Source organism: Myxocyprinus asiaticus, chromosome 15, assembly GCF_019703515.2.
Source record: "Myxocyprinus asiaticus isolate MX2 ecotype Aquarium Trade chromosome 15, UBuf_Myxa_2, whole genome shotgun sequence".
NCBI lineage: Eukaryota > Metazoa > Chordata > Actinopteri > Cypriniformes > Catostomidae > Myxocyprinus > Myxocyprinus asiaticus.
Genome location: NC_059358.1, coordinates 48,428,291 through 48,442,897, shown reverse-complemented (window position 1 = coordinate 48,442,897; position 14,607 = coordinate 48,428,291). Strand labels below are relative to the sequence as shown.

The 14,607-nt window shown below is 35.9% G+C and overlaps 1 protein-coding gene across 2 annotated transcripts in view; it reads left to right on the top strand.

The window, feature by feature from the left end:
- The window catches only part of LOC127452515 (zinc finger protein 236-like), a 77,339-nt gene extending 64,091 nt beyond the window's left edge, over positions 1 to 13,248 (top strand). For both annotated transcript variants that reach the window (XM_051718011.1, XM_051718010.1), the window contains exons 28-31: positions 4,509 to 4,694; positions 7,436 to 7,565; positions 7,646 to 7,840; positions 11,767 to 13,248. In XM_051718011.1, the coding sequence (XP_051573971.1) occupies positions 4,509 to 4,694; positions 7,436 to 7,565; positions 7,646 to 7,840; positions 11,767 to 11,930 (675 nt within the window). In that variant the 3' untranslated portion in view covers positions 11,931 to 13,248. The remainder of the gene's footprint in view (positions 1 to 4,508; positions 4,695 to 7,435; positions 7,566 to 7,645; positions 7,841 to 11,766) is intronic.
- The last annotated feature ends 1,359 nt before the right edge of the window (positions 13,249 to 14,607 follow it).

Here is a 14,607-nt window from a genome sequence, read left to right as displayed (position 1 = left end):
GCATCTGAAGCATGAGTGCATAGACCAATAATTAAAAATAGCGCAGATGGAATAAGGCCAACAATAGGGTTACATTCAAAGATATGGAAATAAAACAAACATTATTTTGACTTTTAAAGCCACTTTTTGTATTGCCACAAGATATGCATATGATGTAATATATTTTATTTGAATCTGAATTGTAATATTTATTATATATTATATTTATAATAATTTTAATTTAATAATATTATATACAGCAGTTAGTTCTGGTCCTCAAATCTGATTGGACAAGAGACTGATGTCTCACACCATCAGCACTCGGACGCTTCACTGTTTGTTTCACAACTCTTGTGTTCGTAGCGTTCTAAACTAAACTGTAAGAGCAGCTGATGTGTGTCTTTTCATTTTTTCCTGTGTCAAAAAAAGAAAATTTGTATGTGTTATGAGTCAGTAAAGTTTGACATGCATTGAGTCAGTCAGTGAGTAGTTTCTTCGAAGTCATTGTCATTGTCCAGGGTTCCTGCAGATCCTTAAAAAGTCTTAAAATGTCTTAAATTCATTTTTCCAAAATTTAACGTCATAAAATTCTTGAGGGCTTGTGAGAAACAAGCACCTCAGTGGTCAAAAGCCAACTGACAAAGACACACAAATAGAAAATAAAACAGCAGAAAATACTTAGAAACATAAAAAAGAGACATAAAAAGCATACTTTCAAAAGCAAAAAACAAAAAGGTTGCAACACACACATCCAAAGCCACTAGTCTCTCTCTGCTGTCCCTCCCCGAGAGCCTTCCGAAAAGGCTAAATAGCAGCCCCATTTCCTGTTGTACAAATCCAGTTGCCTAGCCTTCTGCATGCCATCTCCTCAAATGCCGCTACCCTGCCCATCTCCTTGTACCACTCCTAAAATGAGGGCGCTCCAGCCGACTTCCATCCCCTAAGGATGACCTGTCTACGGATCATGACACTGACTAGAACCCAATTTTTTTGTAATTATCCCTTATATTAATGGCCGATACAGAGTCTGGGGCAAAAACAACCACATTCGCTCCTTGAAACAACCACACCGTCTTTTTCCAGAGCAGCCCGTATTTCTCCTGAGGTTACCTGTAGGTTTTTCTTTGTATCCTGAACAATTCTTCTGGCAGTTGTGGCTGAATTCTTTCTTGGTCTACCTGACCTTGGCTTGGTAACAAGAGATCCCCGAATTTTCCACTTCTTAATAAGTGATTGAACAGTACTGACTGGCATACTCAAGGCTTTGGATATCTTTTTATATCCTTTTCCATCTTAAAGTTCCATTACCTTGTTACGCAGGCCTTTTGACAGTTCTTTTCTGCTCCCCATGGCTCAGTATCTAGCCTGCTCAGTGCATCCACGTGAGAGCTAACAAACTCATTGACTATTTATACACAGACACTAATTGCAATTTAAAAAGCCACAGGTGTGGGAAATTAACCTTTAATTGCCATTTAAACCTGTGTGTGTCACCTTGTGTGTCTGTAACAAGGCCAAACATTCAAGGGTATGTAAACTTTTGATCAGGGCCATTTGGCTGATTTCTGTTACCATTATGATTTAAAAAGGAGCCACACAACTATGTGATAATAAATGGCTTCATATGATCACTATCCTTAAAAGACATTTTTTCTGCATGATCAGTCATATTTTCAAAATCAATGCCAAAATTTCACAATTTCTGCCAGGGTATGCAAACGTTTGAGCACAATTGTATCTAGCCAGAAGTTTTCCTGCCTTGTCCCCTGACTCAAAGTATGACTGTCTTGCCCCGAATAGCCAAAACTCCACCTTCCACGACAAAATAGTATTATATCTGTATTTCAGTCAGGTCAATTCTCTGAGGCCATTAGACGACATTCGGCACTTCAGCTCTGCCTCTGCACTTTTAATATTCCCTTCCAATTCCATGAGTTCTTGTGCTTTGGATTTTTTGGTGAATGAGGTATACTGTATGATCCGGCCCCTAAGAACCGCCTTAAGTGCCTCCCAAGCCATGCCCACAGAGGATACTGAGGACCAGTTGGTCTCCATTGATTTCAGCCTTTAACATTTGTTGGAATTCAGGATTTTGCAAAAGGGATACATTAAAGCGCCAACTATATGATTTCCTTTTCTCCATATGTGGCAACACCTCTAAACACACCAGGGCGTGATCTGAGACTAAAATGTTTATAACTGAGCAATCAATAACAGCTGAAATGAGGGACTTCGATATAAAAAATAAAAAAAATCTATTCTAGAGTAAATTTTAGGGACTGATAAAAAATGTATAGTACCTACCAGATGGGTTCAAAAGTCTCCAAATATCTGTAAGACCAAGATTTTTACACATCCTTTGAAGCGTCTATGTTGCTCTAGGGGGCTTGCACACTTTTGCTTCACTATGATCATGGACTGAGTCCATCAAAAGATTAGTCTCCTCCCAAAGTTATATCATGAGGGGCGCCAGCGGCTTGCAACATCCCTTCAACATCTATAAAAAAGCCCTGATCATCAACGTTAGGTGTGTAAATATTAGCCAAAATAAAACTTTGCCCCTGAGTTTCAGCTAAAACAATAATGACTCTTCGTAGTTTCTTTAATCTGTTCGAGACATTTGAATTGTAGATGTTTACTTACCAGTGTAATGACTCCCATGCTCTTACTTGAGCCAGCACGAAAGAAAACATGTCCACCCTATATCTTCCCAAATTTGTCAGCTTCCTGCGGGGAAAGATGCGTTTCTTGAAGAAACATTATCTCATATTTCTTATGCTTAAGAAGAGAAATAACCTTCCTTTTATGGGGTGCCCCAACCCATTCGCATCCCACTTGGAGAGAGACAGTCCACTCTTATTAACATTTGACATTTTGAATATCAGTGCAAAAGCGACCTTACGTTGATGTAAAAATTTCTTGCATTCCTTGAACCTATCAAGTTTCTCTCTTGTCGAAATCGCAAAGTCTGGGAACAAGAAAATGCTGTGGTTTTTTCTAAGAAAGCCTTCCTTTACTCCTCGCCTTGCGTAACACAAGATCTTTATCGGATGATCTCAGAAATTTGGCCAGAATTGATCGGGCCTGTCTCCCTCGGTGGATCGCCGAGCCGGAACCCTGTGAGCTCACTCGATTTCCTGCTTATGGCCTGTTATGTCAAGCAGATTCGGAAAGAGCTGTCCAGGAATTTCACCTATCCTGACCCTCTTCGGACTCAGGAATTCCAACAATACAGACGTTATTCCACCGGCTACGGTTCTCCATGTCCTCCAACTTCTTCCAGACACTCTACACCACAGTGAAGATGTGGTGGTTCATTCCAAACTTCCTCAGCCGTCTCAGGAGGAAGAGGTGCTGATGAGCATTCTTCACAATGGCCTCAGTGTGGATGGACCATGTGAGTTCCTCAGTGATGTGGACACCGAGGAACTTGAAGCTGCTGACTCTCTCCACTGGTGCTCCATTGATGGTACTGTACAGTACAGCTGGGAAATACAGTTAAACTAACAGCTTTAGCACTAAGGCTTATCACTGCTGAGAGACACAGCAGACGAAGTAATCACACATACTCAAGGTGCTTACCTACCACACATTGGGAGGAGATATAAACATTCAACATGGCAGAGGAGAAAACGAACCGGCCACCAAGAAATACTCAGGGAAAACAGGATGTATTTGACCAATATTCCCATTATCTTCAGGAATCTGACTTTCACTACAGCAGAGAAATATAGTTAAACAGCTATAGCTTTTTCCGTTAATCGCACTCGCTCCCCCTTCTCAAACTCACACACATCCTCGTTATTCCAATAACTGTTAGAAACAGCCCAAGCTGCCATTTCTAGTCCTAAAGTGAAGTATTCGATTTAGTACAGGAGGCTTGTGCGCATCTTTTGAACTAGCAACTGCAGATCCGGATCCGTGACATAAGAAAGTTCTATGCACAAGTGTGTTTTTTTTTTTGTTTTTTTTTTGTGACAGTCATTAGTTTGTCCTCTTTTATTTTAAATTTTTTTATTTTTTTTTTACTTGTTCATTGAACTGTTGCATAAAAGCAATATCACATGAGCAATCATGCTGTATAGCCCTAAATCAGCATGGCTGTGATTACCTACGGCCGAATCACAGCCGTGCTGATATAGGGACATAGAGCACCCTTGCTCGTGTGATATTTCTTTACTGAACTAGCTTTGTTTGGAGGCTTTTATTCATTAAGTATTGATATGTGATTAATTAATCAACACATCATATAATTAATGCAATTTAAAGTTTTAATCGACTGACAGCACCAATAATTCATTAATGTATGGATTCAGGTCATAATAAAGGCTAAAATAAATAAGGGCGGGGGGGGGGGTTAGCTAAGGGACAAAAAGATGTTGAAATATTGTTTAAAATAGTTTTAGATGGAGTATGTCTGTCACATGGCAGGACAGGTCAGTTGCAAATATTTCCATTTATTATTGTGTGTACACTCCTACTGTTGCACAGTATGATAGGTGCTGTGTGTGTTTCCTGTGTTAACACAGATGGTAGACAGTCAATCATTGGAGAAGGACTCAGAGTTGCAGCAGAAGCACGAGTGTTATTACTGCAGTCAGACACTGAACACTGTAAACGCACTGAGACGGCACTGCAAACAGGTGCATGGAAGAGACCGCTGTCATGTCTGCCGCGTCTGCAATAAAGCCTTCAAACGAGCTACACACCTCAAGGTATCATCCTCACACTCACACACACTACTCTTCATCTGTGTGAACATTACTGTTTGAGCTTTGGTGTAAATCCAAAATTGCTTAAGTATCAAAAGTGTATTGGGTTGTAAGTACAGTTGAAGTCAGAAGTTTACATACACCTTAGGTGAATCATTTAAACTCAGTTTTTCACAATTCCTGACATTTAATTGTAGAAAACATTCCCTGTCTTAGGTCAGTTAGGATCACTACTTTATTTTAAGAATGTGAAATGTCAGAATAATAGTAGAGAGAATTATTTATTTCAGCTTTTATTTCTTTCATCATATTCACAGTGGGTCAGAAGTTTGTATTTGGTAGCATTGCCTTTAAATTGTTTGACTTGGGTAAAACGTAAAATGACCTCAATCTGACAGAAAATTTGTGGGCAGAACTGAAAAGGCGTGTGTGAGCATGGAGGCCTTCAAACCTGACTCAGTTACACCAGTTCTGTCTGGAGGAATGGGCCAGAATTCCAGCAACTTATTGTGAGAAGCTTGTGGAAGGCTATCCAAACGTTTGACCCAAATTAAACAATTTAAAGGCAATGCTACCAAATACTAACAAAGTGTATGTAAACTTCTGACCCACTGGGAATGTGATGAAAGTGATAAAAGCTTAAATAAATAATTCTCTCTAATATTATTCTGACATTTCATATTCTTTAAATAAAGTAGTGATCCTAACTGATCTAGGACAGGGAATGTTTTAAATGTCAGGAATTGTGAAAAACTGAATTTAAATGTATTTGGCTAAGGTGTATGTAAACTTCAACTGTTTATAGATAGATAGATAGATAGATAGATGTTTGTATAAATATACTGTATGTGTCATTTATATATAAATTAAGCAGTTTAAGGAGACAGTACATTTTCTTAAGTGTTTTTATTTTTTTTATTTATTTTTTTTTTGGTTGAAGTTAAAATGCAAAATGTTATATAGCCATTTTGTGCTTATTTTTTTCTTTATATTTTCTTTGGGTTTTTTTCTTATGAGTTGTGAATAGGACTGTAAGTAGAAATATATAAAGAGAGAATATAAAACTAGAAATGATACCTACTGTATTAAAACCATGGTTTCCACCAAAAAAAACATGGTTGCATACTTTTCATAGTTACTACAATATTACTATAGTAAAAGCATGGTTAGCCTACAACAGTCATGGTTACTACAATATAACTCTTGAAAAATGATTTCCTCCAAAACTATGGTTACAGTCTACAATGTTACTTTAGTAAAACCACATTTAAACTATGGTGTTTGTAGTAAAACCATAACAACCACAACATTATGGTTTTTATTACCATAGATTTTGTTTTCTTTAGGGATGCACCGATGGCTCCGATACTGAAGCTTTTAGACGGATCGGGTATCGGTCCAACAAGCCTGATCCAAATCCGATACTGTGTGTTAGTCATGTTCATTACTGTCAAGCTCCAAACATGACATAAAAGAACCATAAATACACCATTAAAGTAGTTCATATGACTTATGCATTTTATTCAAAGCCACTTGAAGACGTGCGATAGCTCTGTGAATCACAAAAGGTTGTGTTTAATAAGTAAATATATAGTTTGCACAGCGCCAGTGCGTTATTGAATGCTGCTGCTCTGTTGACACAAACGTACGCACAGGCTGCTGATGGACTCGCAGATATTTTTAGCCTTCACAGCGGTGCGCAATATTTGAGCGCTACTCAAGAACAGCATCTCAGATGTAGATGTTCAATAGTTCGGTTCACTTATAATATGCATTTAGAACAGCACCAGAGGTGCATTTTACCAGAATTTGAATAAGAAGCGAATTAAACTACTGTGAACTTGCCTACAAAAAGACTCATACAGGACTTCCTGGAGAGTTAAGAATGTCAAAATAAAAGCGTGAGGGTTTAAAAAGAGCACGATTTAAATATATTACTCTTGTATTTAAAATTAAAAGTCAATAATAATAATATTAATAACAATTTATTATTATTATTATTATTATTATTATTATTATTATTGTCATCATTAGTATTTGTTTACAATTTATAACAATATTTAAGTTGAATGGGTTCCAAAAAATAACTGTGAATGAAAAGTGGACTGATGTCTTACAACTAAATTGAACAAAAAAGAGATCTGAATCCTTTAAAGTCCAGATGCAAGTTGAAAAATGTTTGGGGAAAAAAAGGCAAAAATAAAACACTGGTTTCTTTTCTACTGAAGACTTGAAGACTGGAATTACTGTTAATTTTGCTGCTACATTATCCAGTATACAAGTTAATAATAAAGTGTTTCTTAATAAGCTATACATTTATATGGAAATAATGTGTAGTTAGAGGTTTGTGTTTCTTTACATATTAAAGAGTACTCCCAATTAGATCCACACAATAATGTAAAGATATTCTAAACTGATTATGCAAAAAAACAACACTGGTATCGGCTTGGGATCGGTATCGGCCGATACTGAGATTTCAGATATCGGGATCGGAAGAGAAAAGTGGTATCGGTAACCCTAGTTTTCTTGTATTATTACAATGGTTTCAATACGAATATCATGGTTAAAATATGGTTACTGTAGTAAAACCCTGGTTAACTTATTGCAAAGGAAATGCAAAACTTATTGTGAGGGAACGCAAAGCTATTTCAGAAAAGAAATTCCTCCCTGCCATCTAAGGGTCTCCGAAGTTTTGGACATGTAGAAATAGAGTAATTTGTTCATGTGTGTGTTCTGTGTTTCAGGAGCATGAGTATGTGCATAAGGAAGGACCCAGTGTGAACTCGCAGAAACCCAAAGGGTTTAAATGCTCCAGCTGTGACAAAGCCTTCACCAAACCCAGTCAGTTAGAGAGACACAATCGCACACACACAGGTAACACACACACACTTGGGCCTGCCTTATCTGCTTTAGCGGGTGTGAATGACGGATGCTCATGTTTGTGTGGTTTTCAGGTGAGCGGCCGTTCAAATGTTCACTGTGTGATAAAGCATTTAATCAGAAGAGCGCTCTACAGGTGCACAGGGTCAAGCATACGGGTGAAAAGCCCTACAGGTGTGAAGTGTGCACTATCAGCTTTACTCAGAAGAGCAACATGAAACTACACATGAAGAGATCGCATGGTTACACAGCCTCCAACAAACTCTTCGGTATGTGTGACTGTGTCACTGTGTTGTTGTTCATGTAAACTAAAGCCAAAACTGATGAAACATTTTTGTTAAAGGGATAGTTGACCCAAAAATGAAAATTCTCTCATCATTTACTCACCCTCATCCCTTTCATCTGCAGAACACAAATGAAGATTTTTAGAAGAATATTTCAGCTCTGTAGGTCCATACAATGCAAGTGAATGGTGACCAAAACTTTTAAGCTTGAAAAACCACATAAGGGCAACATAAAAGTAATTCATAAGACTCCATTGTTTTAATCCATGTGTTCAGAAGTGATATGATAGATGTGGGTGAGAAACAGATCAATATTTAAGTCTTTTTTTTACTAAAAATTCTCATCCCTGCTCAGTAGGTGATGATATGCACGAAGAGCACGAATCGCCAAAAACAGAAGGAAAAAGTGAAAGTGGAGATTTATATTTGATGAGAGAATTTTCATTGTTGGGTGAACTATCCCTTTAAATATAAATGCGTTCAATTTAATGTTGTCACCCTATTTGTTCAACCCTTATGAAAATTAACAATGGTTTTACTATAGTAATACTGCGACAACCATGACAGTGACGATTACTACATAACTGGCCCTTCTGACCAATCCTGTCTTAGCAACTGTTGCCCTGCCGCCATTACTCTGACACACTTTTTCTATTTTCCAATGACAGCCTATGGAAGTAATGTGTGTATGAGTACTTTTAAGTGGGATTTTATCAAAATAGTCCAAAAAATGTCAAACACGTTGCCGGGTCATTTGTAATATGAGAGGATACACAGTGTTTTTCTTTTTCTTTTTTAATAATCTTTAAACAAATCTGGAGAAGAGCATGTTATGGATTAAACTGTGTCAGCCGTCATTCCCAAATGAGCATATAACATCTATAACGACACCTACATTTACTCCAAGATAAATTTAAAGCGAATAACTGAACATTAATTCATTTATGTATTGATTCAAGTCATAGCACAAGTGATAGTAAATAAACAGTTCACAGCATTAAAATGAGTGTGTTATGAGATGTTATAAACAGCTCTATTCACTTAATGTTATTAGATGTGTAATCGCTATTAAATGAAGTGACTGTAATAATCGTTTGCCTTGATTCTGATTCACAGTCTAAACAGTTTTCAATCAAATTACTGTATAATTTAACAATTTCTCTGATTAAAAAAAACCTCAGATAAATATGCATTGCAACGCCACTCTTCATACCAGCCCAGGTAAAAATATTATCCATTCCGTTTATGAGAATATTTTGCCAAAAACCGTCATTCACGGCATTCACCCGTTAATTCTAATGGGGAGTTCTGCAGAGCTTGTCAGAGTGGGCGACCGTAAGCAAGGGGGGCGGAGCTTAGCGAAGTTGGGGGGGGGGTCATTGAGAATAAGGTTGTCCGTGGTGTTGAAAATGAGAAATCTTTTAAAATTTAGTTTAAAACACTTTAAGTTCAAGTCAAGTTCTTAGATATGTGATATTTGTGTTCAATCTGGTTTCATACATTTAAAAAAAAAAAATTTACTTTAAAAATGTCATGTGGTCTATCCATAAAGTAAAATCTATTAGAATACTTTCTTTGCACCAAATGAGAGGATAAACTAAATCTTTAATTTCAAAAAAGTTTTGAAACATTTTTCTTGGTAGAAATATTTCTTTATTAATATCATGAAGTTTTCTCAGGGTTACACCACATGACCTGAACAAAATGTGCCTGTTCATAAAAATTTCAAAAATAAAATCAGATGTTTGTTTTTTTAAATGCTGTCTTAAGGGTCTCAAGGTGTCTGCTCTGATTTATGGATTTATTTTTATGGTCAACATAAACAATAAATACAAAATGTTGGTTACACCACATGAATTTGATTTTGTGGACAAAAGCGTTTTTAAAAATGAATCATATTTTAAAACAGTTGTCTGATGTCTGCAGTAGTCATGCCAACATTTATTATTTCAAGAATTTCAGCTTTTAATGAGACTTTTTTTTTTTCTTTCCTGTTTCTGGACACCACATGACATTTTTTACTTTAAGCCCCAGAAAAAAATATCAATATGACTTCAAATAAAAAATTGAAAATCTCTTCAACATAGAAGATGTGTATTCAAGTAAATGTTTAGTATGAAATACATGTTTATGTATTTTTAGTTTAATAGATCTGGACAACAAAAAAATGAGCGTCACGTCATTGACCCTTCACATGGCCATAATATAGGGGAGAGTGAGGCACAAACTAACACTTTTTGGTTTTCTTAAGTTTGTTAAGTTTCTTAAGTAAGGTTCAAAGTATTTTTGTTTTTTCACATTCATTTTACAAATATGTGGTCTTGTTTCATGAATACATCGTATACTTTTTTTGCCATCTCCCTGGAAAAAGGGAAAGTAGGTGGGGCACATTGTAACATGACCATTATGACAGCTTAAAATCCCCCTCTAACAAATATATCTGATCTTATTAAAATAAACAGAAAATAAACTAAAATATTATGTCATTTATTAACTTTGTCATATATAATATCGCAATAAGTTTGACACTTGACAATGACTACACAACAAATCCACAGCATTGACCGAAATAATGCATGAATTAATGATGCATGTGCGCACACAAACAGACCCACGCATAATTAGGGGGGATTGTGTAAATTTTATATCTGACTGCATGGAATTGTATATAGTTTGTTCTAATTGGGGCACGTTGTAACGCAGTGTTACAATGTGCCCCATCAGTGCAACTGGAATTTAAACTGGCTCGTATTTTCTGCTGGGTAGAAAGAATAAAAAAAAACTATGCAAGATAGCTAACATATTGGAGATTAAAATGATACCAAGTTTGCCTCGTTTTAAATGAACACTAAAAACAGAGATGGAAATTAACTTTCGTTTGAAAGTTTACTTTTGCTTCTTAAAAAATGAACTTTTGGCGACATCTTCCAAAGTTTTTATTTTTTATTTTGCCGCATTTTTTTCTCTACACATGTTGATATGGCTACAAGGACTCAAATGAAGTTTCGTCTTAACAGTGTGTTTGGAAATGTTTAAACCATGTGTGTTACAACTAGCCCCACGTTAGTTTGTGCCCCGCTATTATTTTTTTTTATATATTAAAAAAATTTTTAATAAAAAAACACACAAAAGCGTTTTATGGGTGAAACCCATGTGGCCCTACATGTTGTAACTGTACATTTGTCATAGTAATATCTTACTTCTGTTCTCTTCTTTTTAAAGAAAGACAAAAGATTTCCTCTAACTGTTCTCTTGGCCATTTTTGCAAGTCCGCAAAACTTTTGAAAACTTGCATTACCTTCAGAGGCCTAAGTTTCATGTGAACAATAGGAAGGACATGTCAACTCATTGTCTCTAAACTCTGACATACGTTTCGCGGTGAGAGAGTTTGCGTGCTCAGGGTTGCTAGATTGCACAACTAATGCGTCACACTGGCAGAATATTTCCAAACTGTGCAAGTGTACATCTGATTGGGGGATTTCAGCTCTTGAAATCTGGTAACCCCAAACATGTCAATCTAATTCTGACCGGCTAATCGCCAACATTTAAAGTCTGTTATTTATCAAACATAGAGAATTCAATATTTTACTTGCATGATTAGTTCTAAGTAATACATGACACAATTGATCTAAAGGGGATGGTAAGGGGAGATGGTTTTTGGTATTTCTCGAGCCCTGATTACTATAGTAAAACCATGGTTAAACTTTGGTTACTGTAGTAAAACATAATTTTTGTTTCAGAACTGAATAATGTAATTAATTTTATCTGTAATTGTCTGTGATTTTGAAACTGTTATAACCATGATGACTCCCATAATCATCTGAAATGTATAAACATCATACCAATGTCATTTGAATAATCCGACAATAATAATAGCCTCATTGTGTCTGTTCCTTTTGTTTCCCCCTTAGCTAAACCACAGGAAGTGGAGGTGGTGTTGGACCATGATTCTGAGTCTGATTCTCAGCAGGCGAGTCAGGAGAGCAGAGCGAGTCAGTCGGGTCTGGATCTGGAGGAGGTTGTGCAGGAGTCCTCAGGAGACTGGCAGTGTCCCATTCCCACCGTCTTCCCATGAACCCCTCACAGCACTGCTCATTTAGATCCAATACACGCCATTCTGTCATTATTTACTTACCATGTCATTCGAAACCAGTTGGACTTTCTTTCTTCTCTGGAACACAAAAGGAGAAGTTTTGAAGAATCAGCATGCTGTACAACAACAACTCGTATCTGTCAAGCTCCAAAAATTACCTTAAAACACCATAAAACAAATCAGATTACACTTTACAATAAGGTTCCATTTGTTAACATTAGTGAACAACATTAGTTAACATGAACTAACAATAGAACAATACTTTTACAGCATTTATTAATCTTATTTAATGTTAATTTCAACATATACTAATACATTTTTTAAATCAAAAGTTGTATTTGTTAACATTAGGTAATGCACTATGAACTTAAATTGAAATTTTTTATTTTTATTAACTAACATTAACAAAGATTAATAAATACTTCAGAAAACATATTGTTCATTGTTTGTTCATGATACCTAAAGCATTAACTAATGTTAACAAATGAAACCTTATTGTAATGTGTTACCACAAACCATGAAAAATATGATAAAATATCAAAAACAGGCCAAACGTTTCAGCATGATTCACAGAAAAATGACATGAATTGCTATTTTCACATCTAATCTCGAATTGCGTAGATGATTTGAGGGCTGCAGGGAAGGAGAAGGTTTTTAGTAAATAAAAACCAAATTCCGGTTCTTCACACAAAGCAGTGGAAGGAGAAGTGGGTTATTGCACATAGTCTTATGGGTTACTATGCTTTGTGTTTTTTTTTTTTTAAGCTTGTCAGATGTGGTTACTATGAACTGTTGTTGCATGAATGAGATCTGTGTGAAAACTCTAAGCATGCCTACCTTTGTGCTCCCGGAACAGCATAAAGGTTTGGAACGACATGCGGGTGTGTGAATAATGACTGGATTTTAATTTTTAGGTGAACTATTCTTTCAAGACTTGTTTACTTTGACATTAGCAAATCCAAGTGCTGCTCACTTTTTATTCTTGCCAATTAGTGGGACATACATGGCACAAATCATGTTTATTTCTATGAATGTACATTATTTTAAAGTTGTAAATAGCTACTTCTCATTGCATTAGATGGCAGATGTTTTGTAAGTTTCATTTTTAAAGCTGTACGGTTTAAGTTGGAGCCGTATTTGTCACTACTTTAGCAATTTTGTATTGGAAAACACAATTTTCATTTGTATTCATATCTGTGGTATAAAGCATCCATCTAGCACAGAAAATCTTGTTTGCTACTGTCAGCATGTCAATATTACTCGCAAGACAATATGAATTAAACACATAGAGGACAACAAACATCTGATATACTGTGATGTAGAGCTGCTGAGCTGCTCCCATATTAAAGGGTTATTTCTCCCAAAAACAACCCTCATGTCGTTTCAAACCCGTATGACTTTCTATCTTGCGTGGAACTCAAAAGAAGATGTTAGGCAGAATGTAAATGAAGATGATGCTCTTCAAAAAGATAATGGTGACTGATCTCTTTATTATCATCTCTGCCTTTATTGCTTAGCAGAAACGTCATTCTGTGCCATATTATTCTATGAAATCTCAAGCTCAGCACATGCAGGAAGTGTTTCATCAATTCATATGATGTGACCCCAGTGTTTGTGGACTGGTGTGCTGTTGAGAATATTTCTTAAAATGATCAAAAGTTTTGTGATGTTGTAAACTAGTTTCATTTCAGATTGGGATTTCTTAACTATCTGCATGTAAATAGTGTGAAAAGACATATGGTGGATACAGTATTTTCTGAATAGTAATGGGTCTTTTTCTTTGATGGCTACACTATTATACATTTTTATATAATTTTTTTGCTGGAATGATCCAATTTTGGCCAGACTTTGTAATATGCAAACATATTTAAGAATAAATGTAGTTTTTTTTTTTTTTTTTTTTTTTTTTTTACAAATGTCTGTGAAGTCTAAAGTAAAATCAGTAAATGAGAGACAAACTTAATAAACAAACCTTTACCGTTTTACATTTTGACCATTCATACATTTTATAAAGTTTACAACTTGAGGATTTTTGTGTTAGTCGGATGACACTTGTGTACTGCAGTTTTCAATCTTTCAGATTGTGCCTCAGGTTTGCATCTGGATGGAGACTGAATTAAGTCTAACACCAAACACTAGATTAGAATATTTGTCAAGTAAGTGCATTTCCAATATTTGCTCTGCTGATTCTCAACAAGTTTCTCTCCACTTTTTTTTGATTTTATACATTTCAAGAATGTAACCAAATATTCAAGATATTCAAATCAATATCAACGTAAAGGTTTACAAATCTGTCTTTGAAACCCCATATTGATCAACTACTAATCTGAATATGGAAAGATGAGTTCTCCAAACTATGATAAATGCTCTCAAAACAATTAACCTTTAAATGCATGGGTGTTTTGCCAAACTTTATTACATACTTTGGGTCTAGCAACCCTGCACAAATATATATCACAAATGAATCAACAAAATACCCAGATAGTGTCAATTATAAAAAATATAACTGCAAGCAGCAATTAACGGGGTCAAAGCACTTACCCGTTGTGACTCTACCCTCCCTAGCAACCGGGCCAATTTGGTTGCTTAGGAGACCTGGCTGGAGTCACTCAGCATGCCCTGGGATTCGAACTAGATAAATCTAATTCCCTTCCTCCTT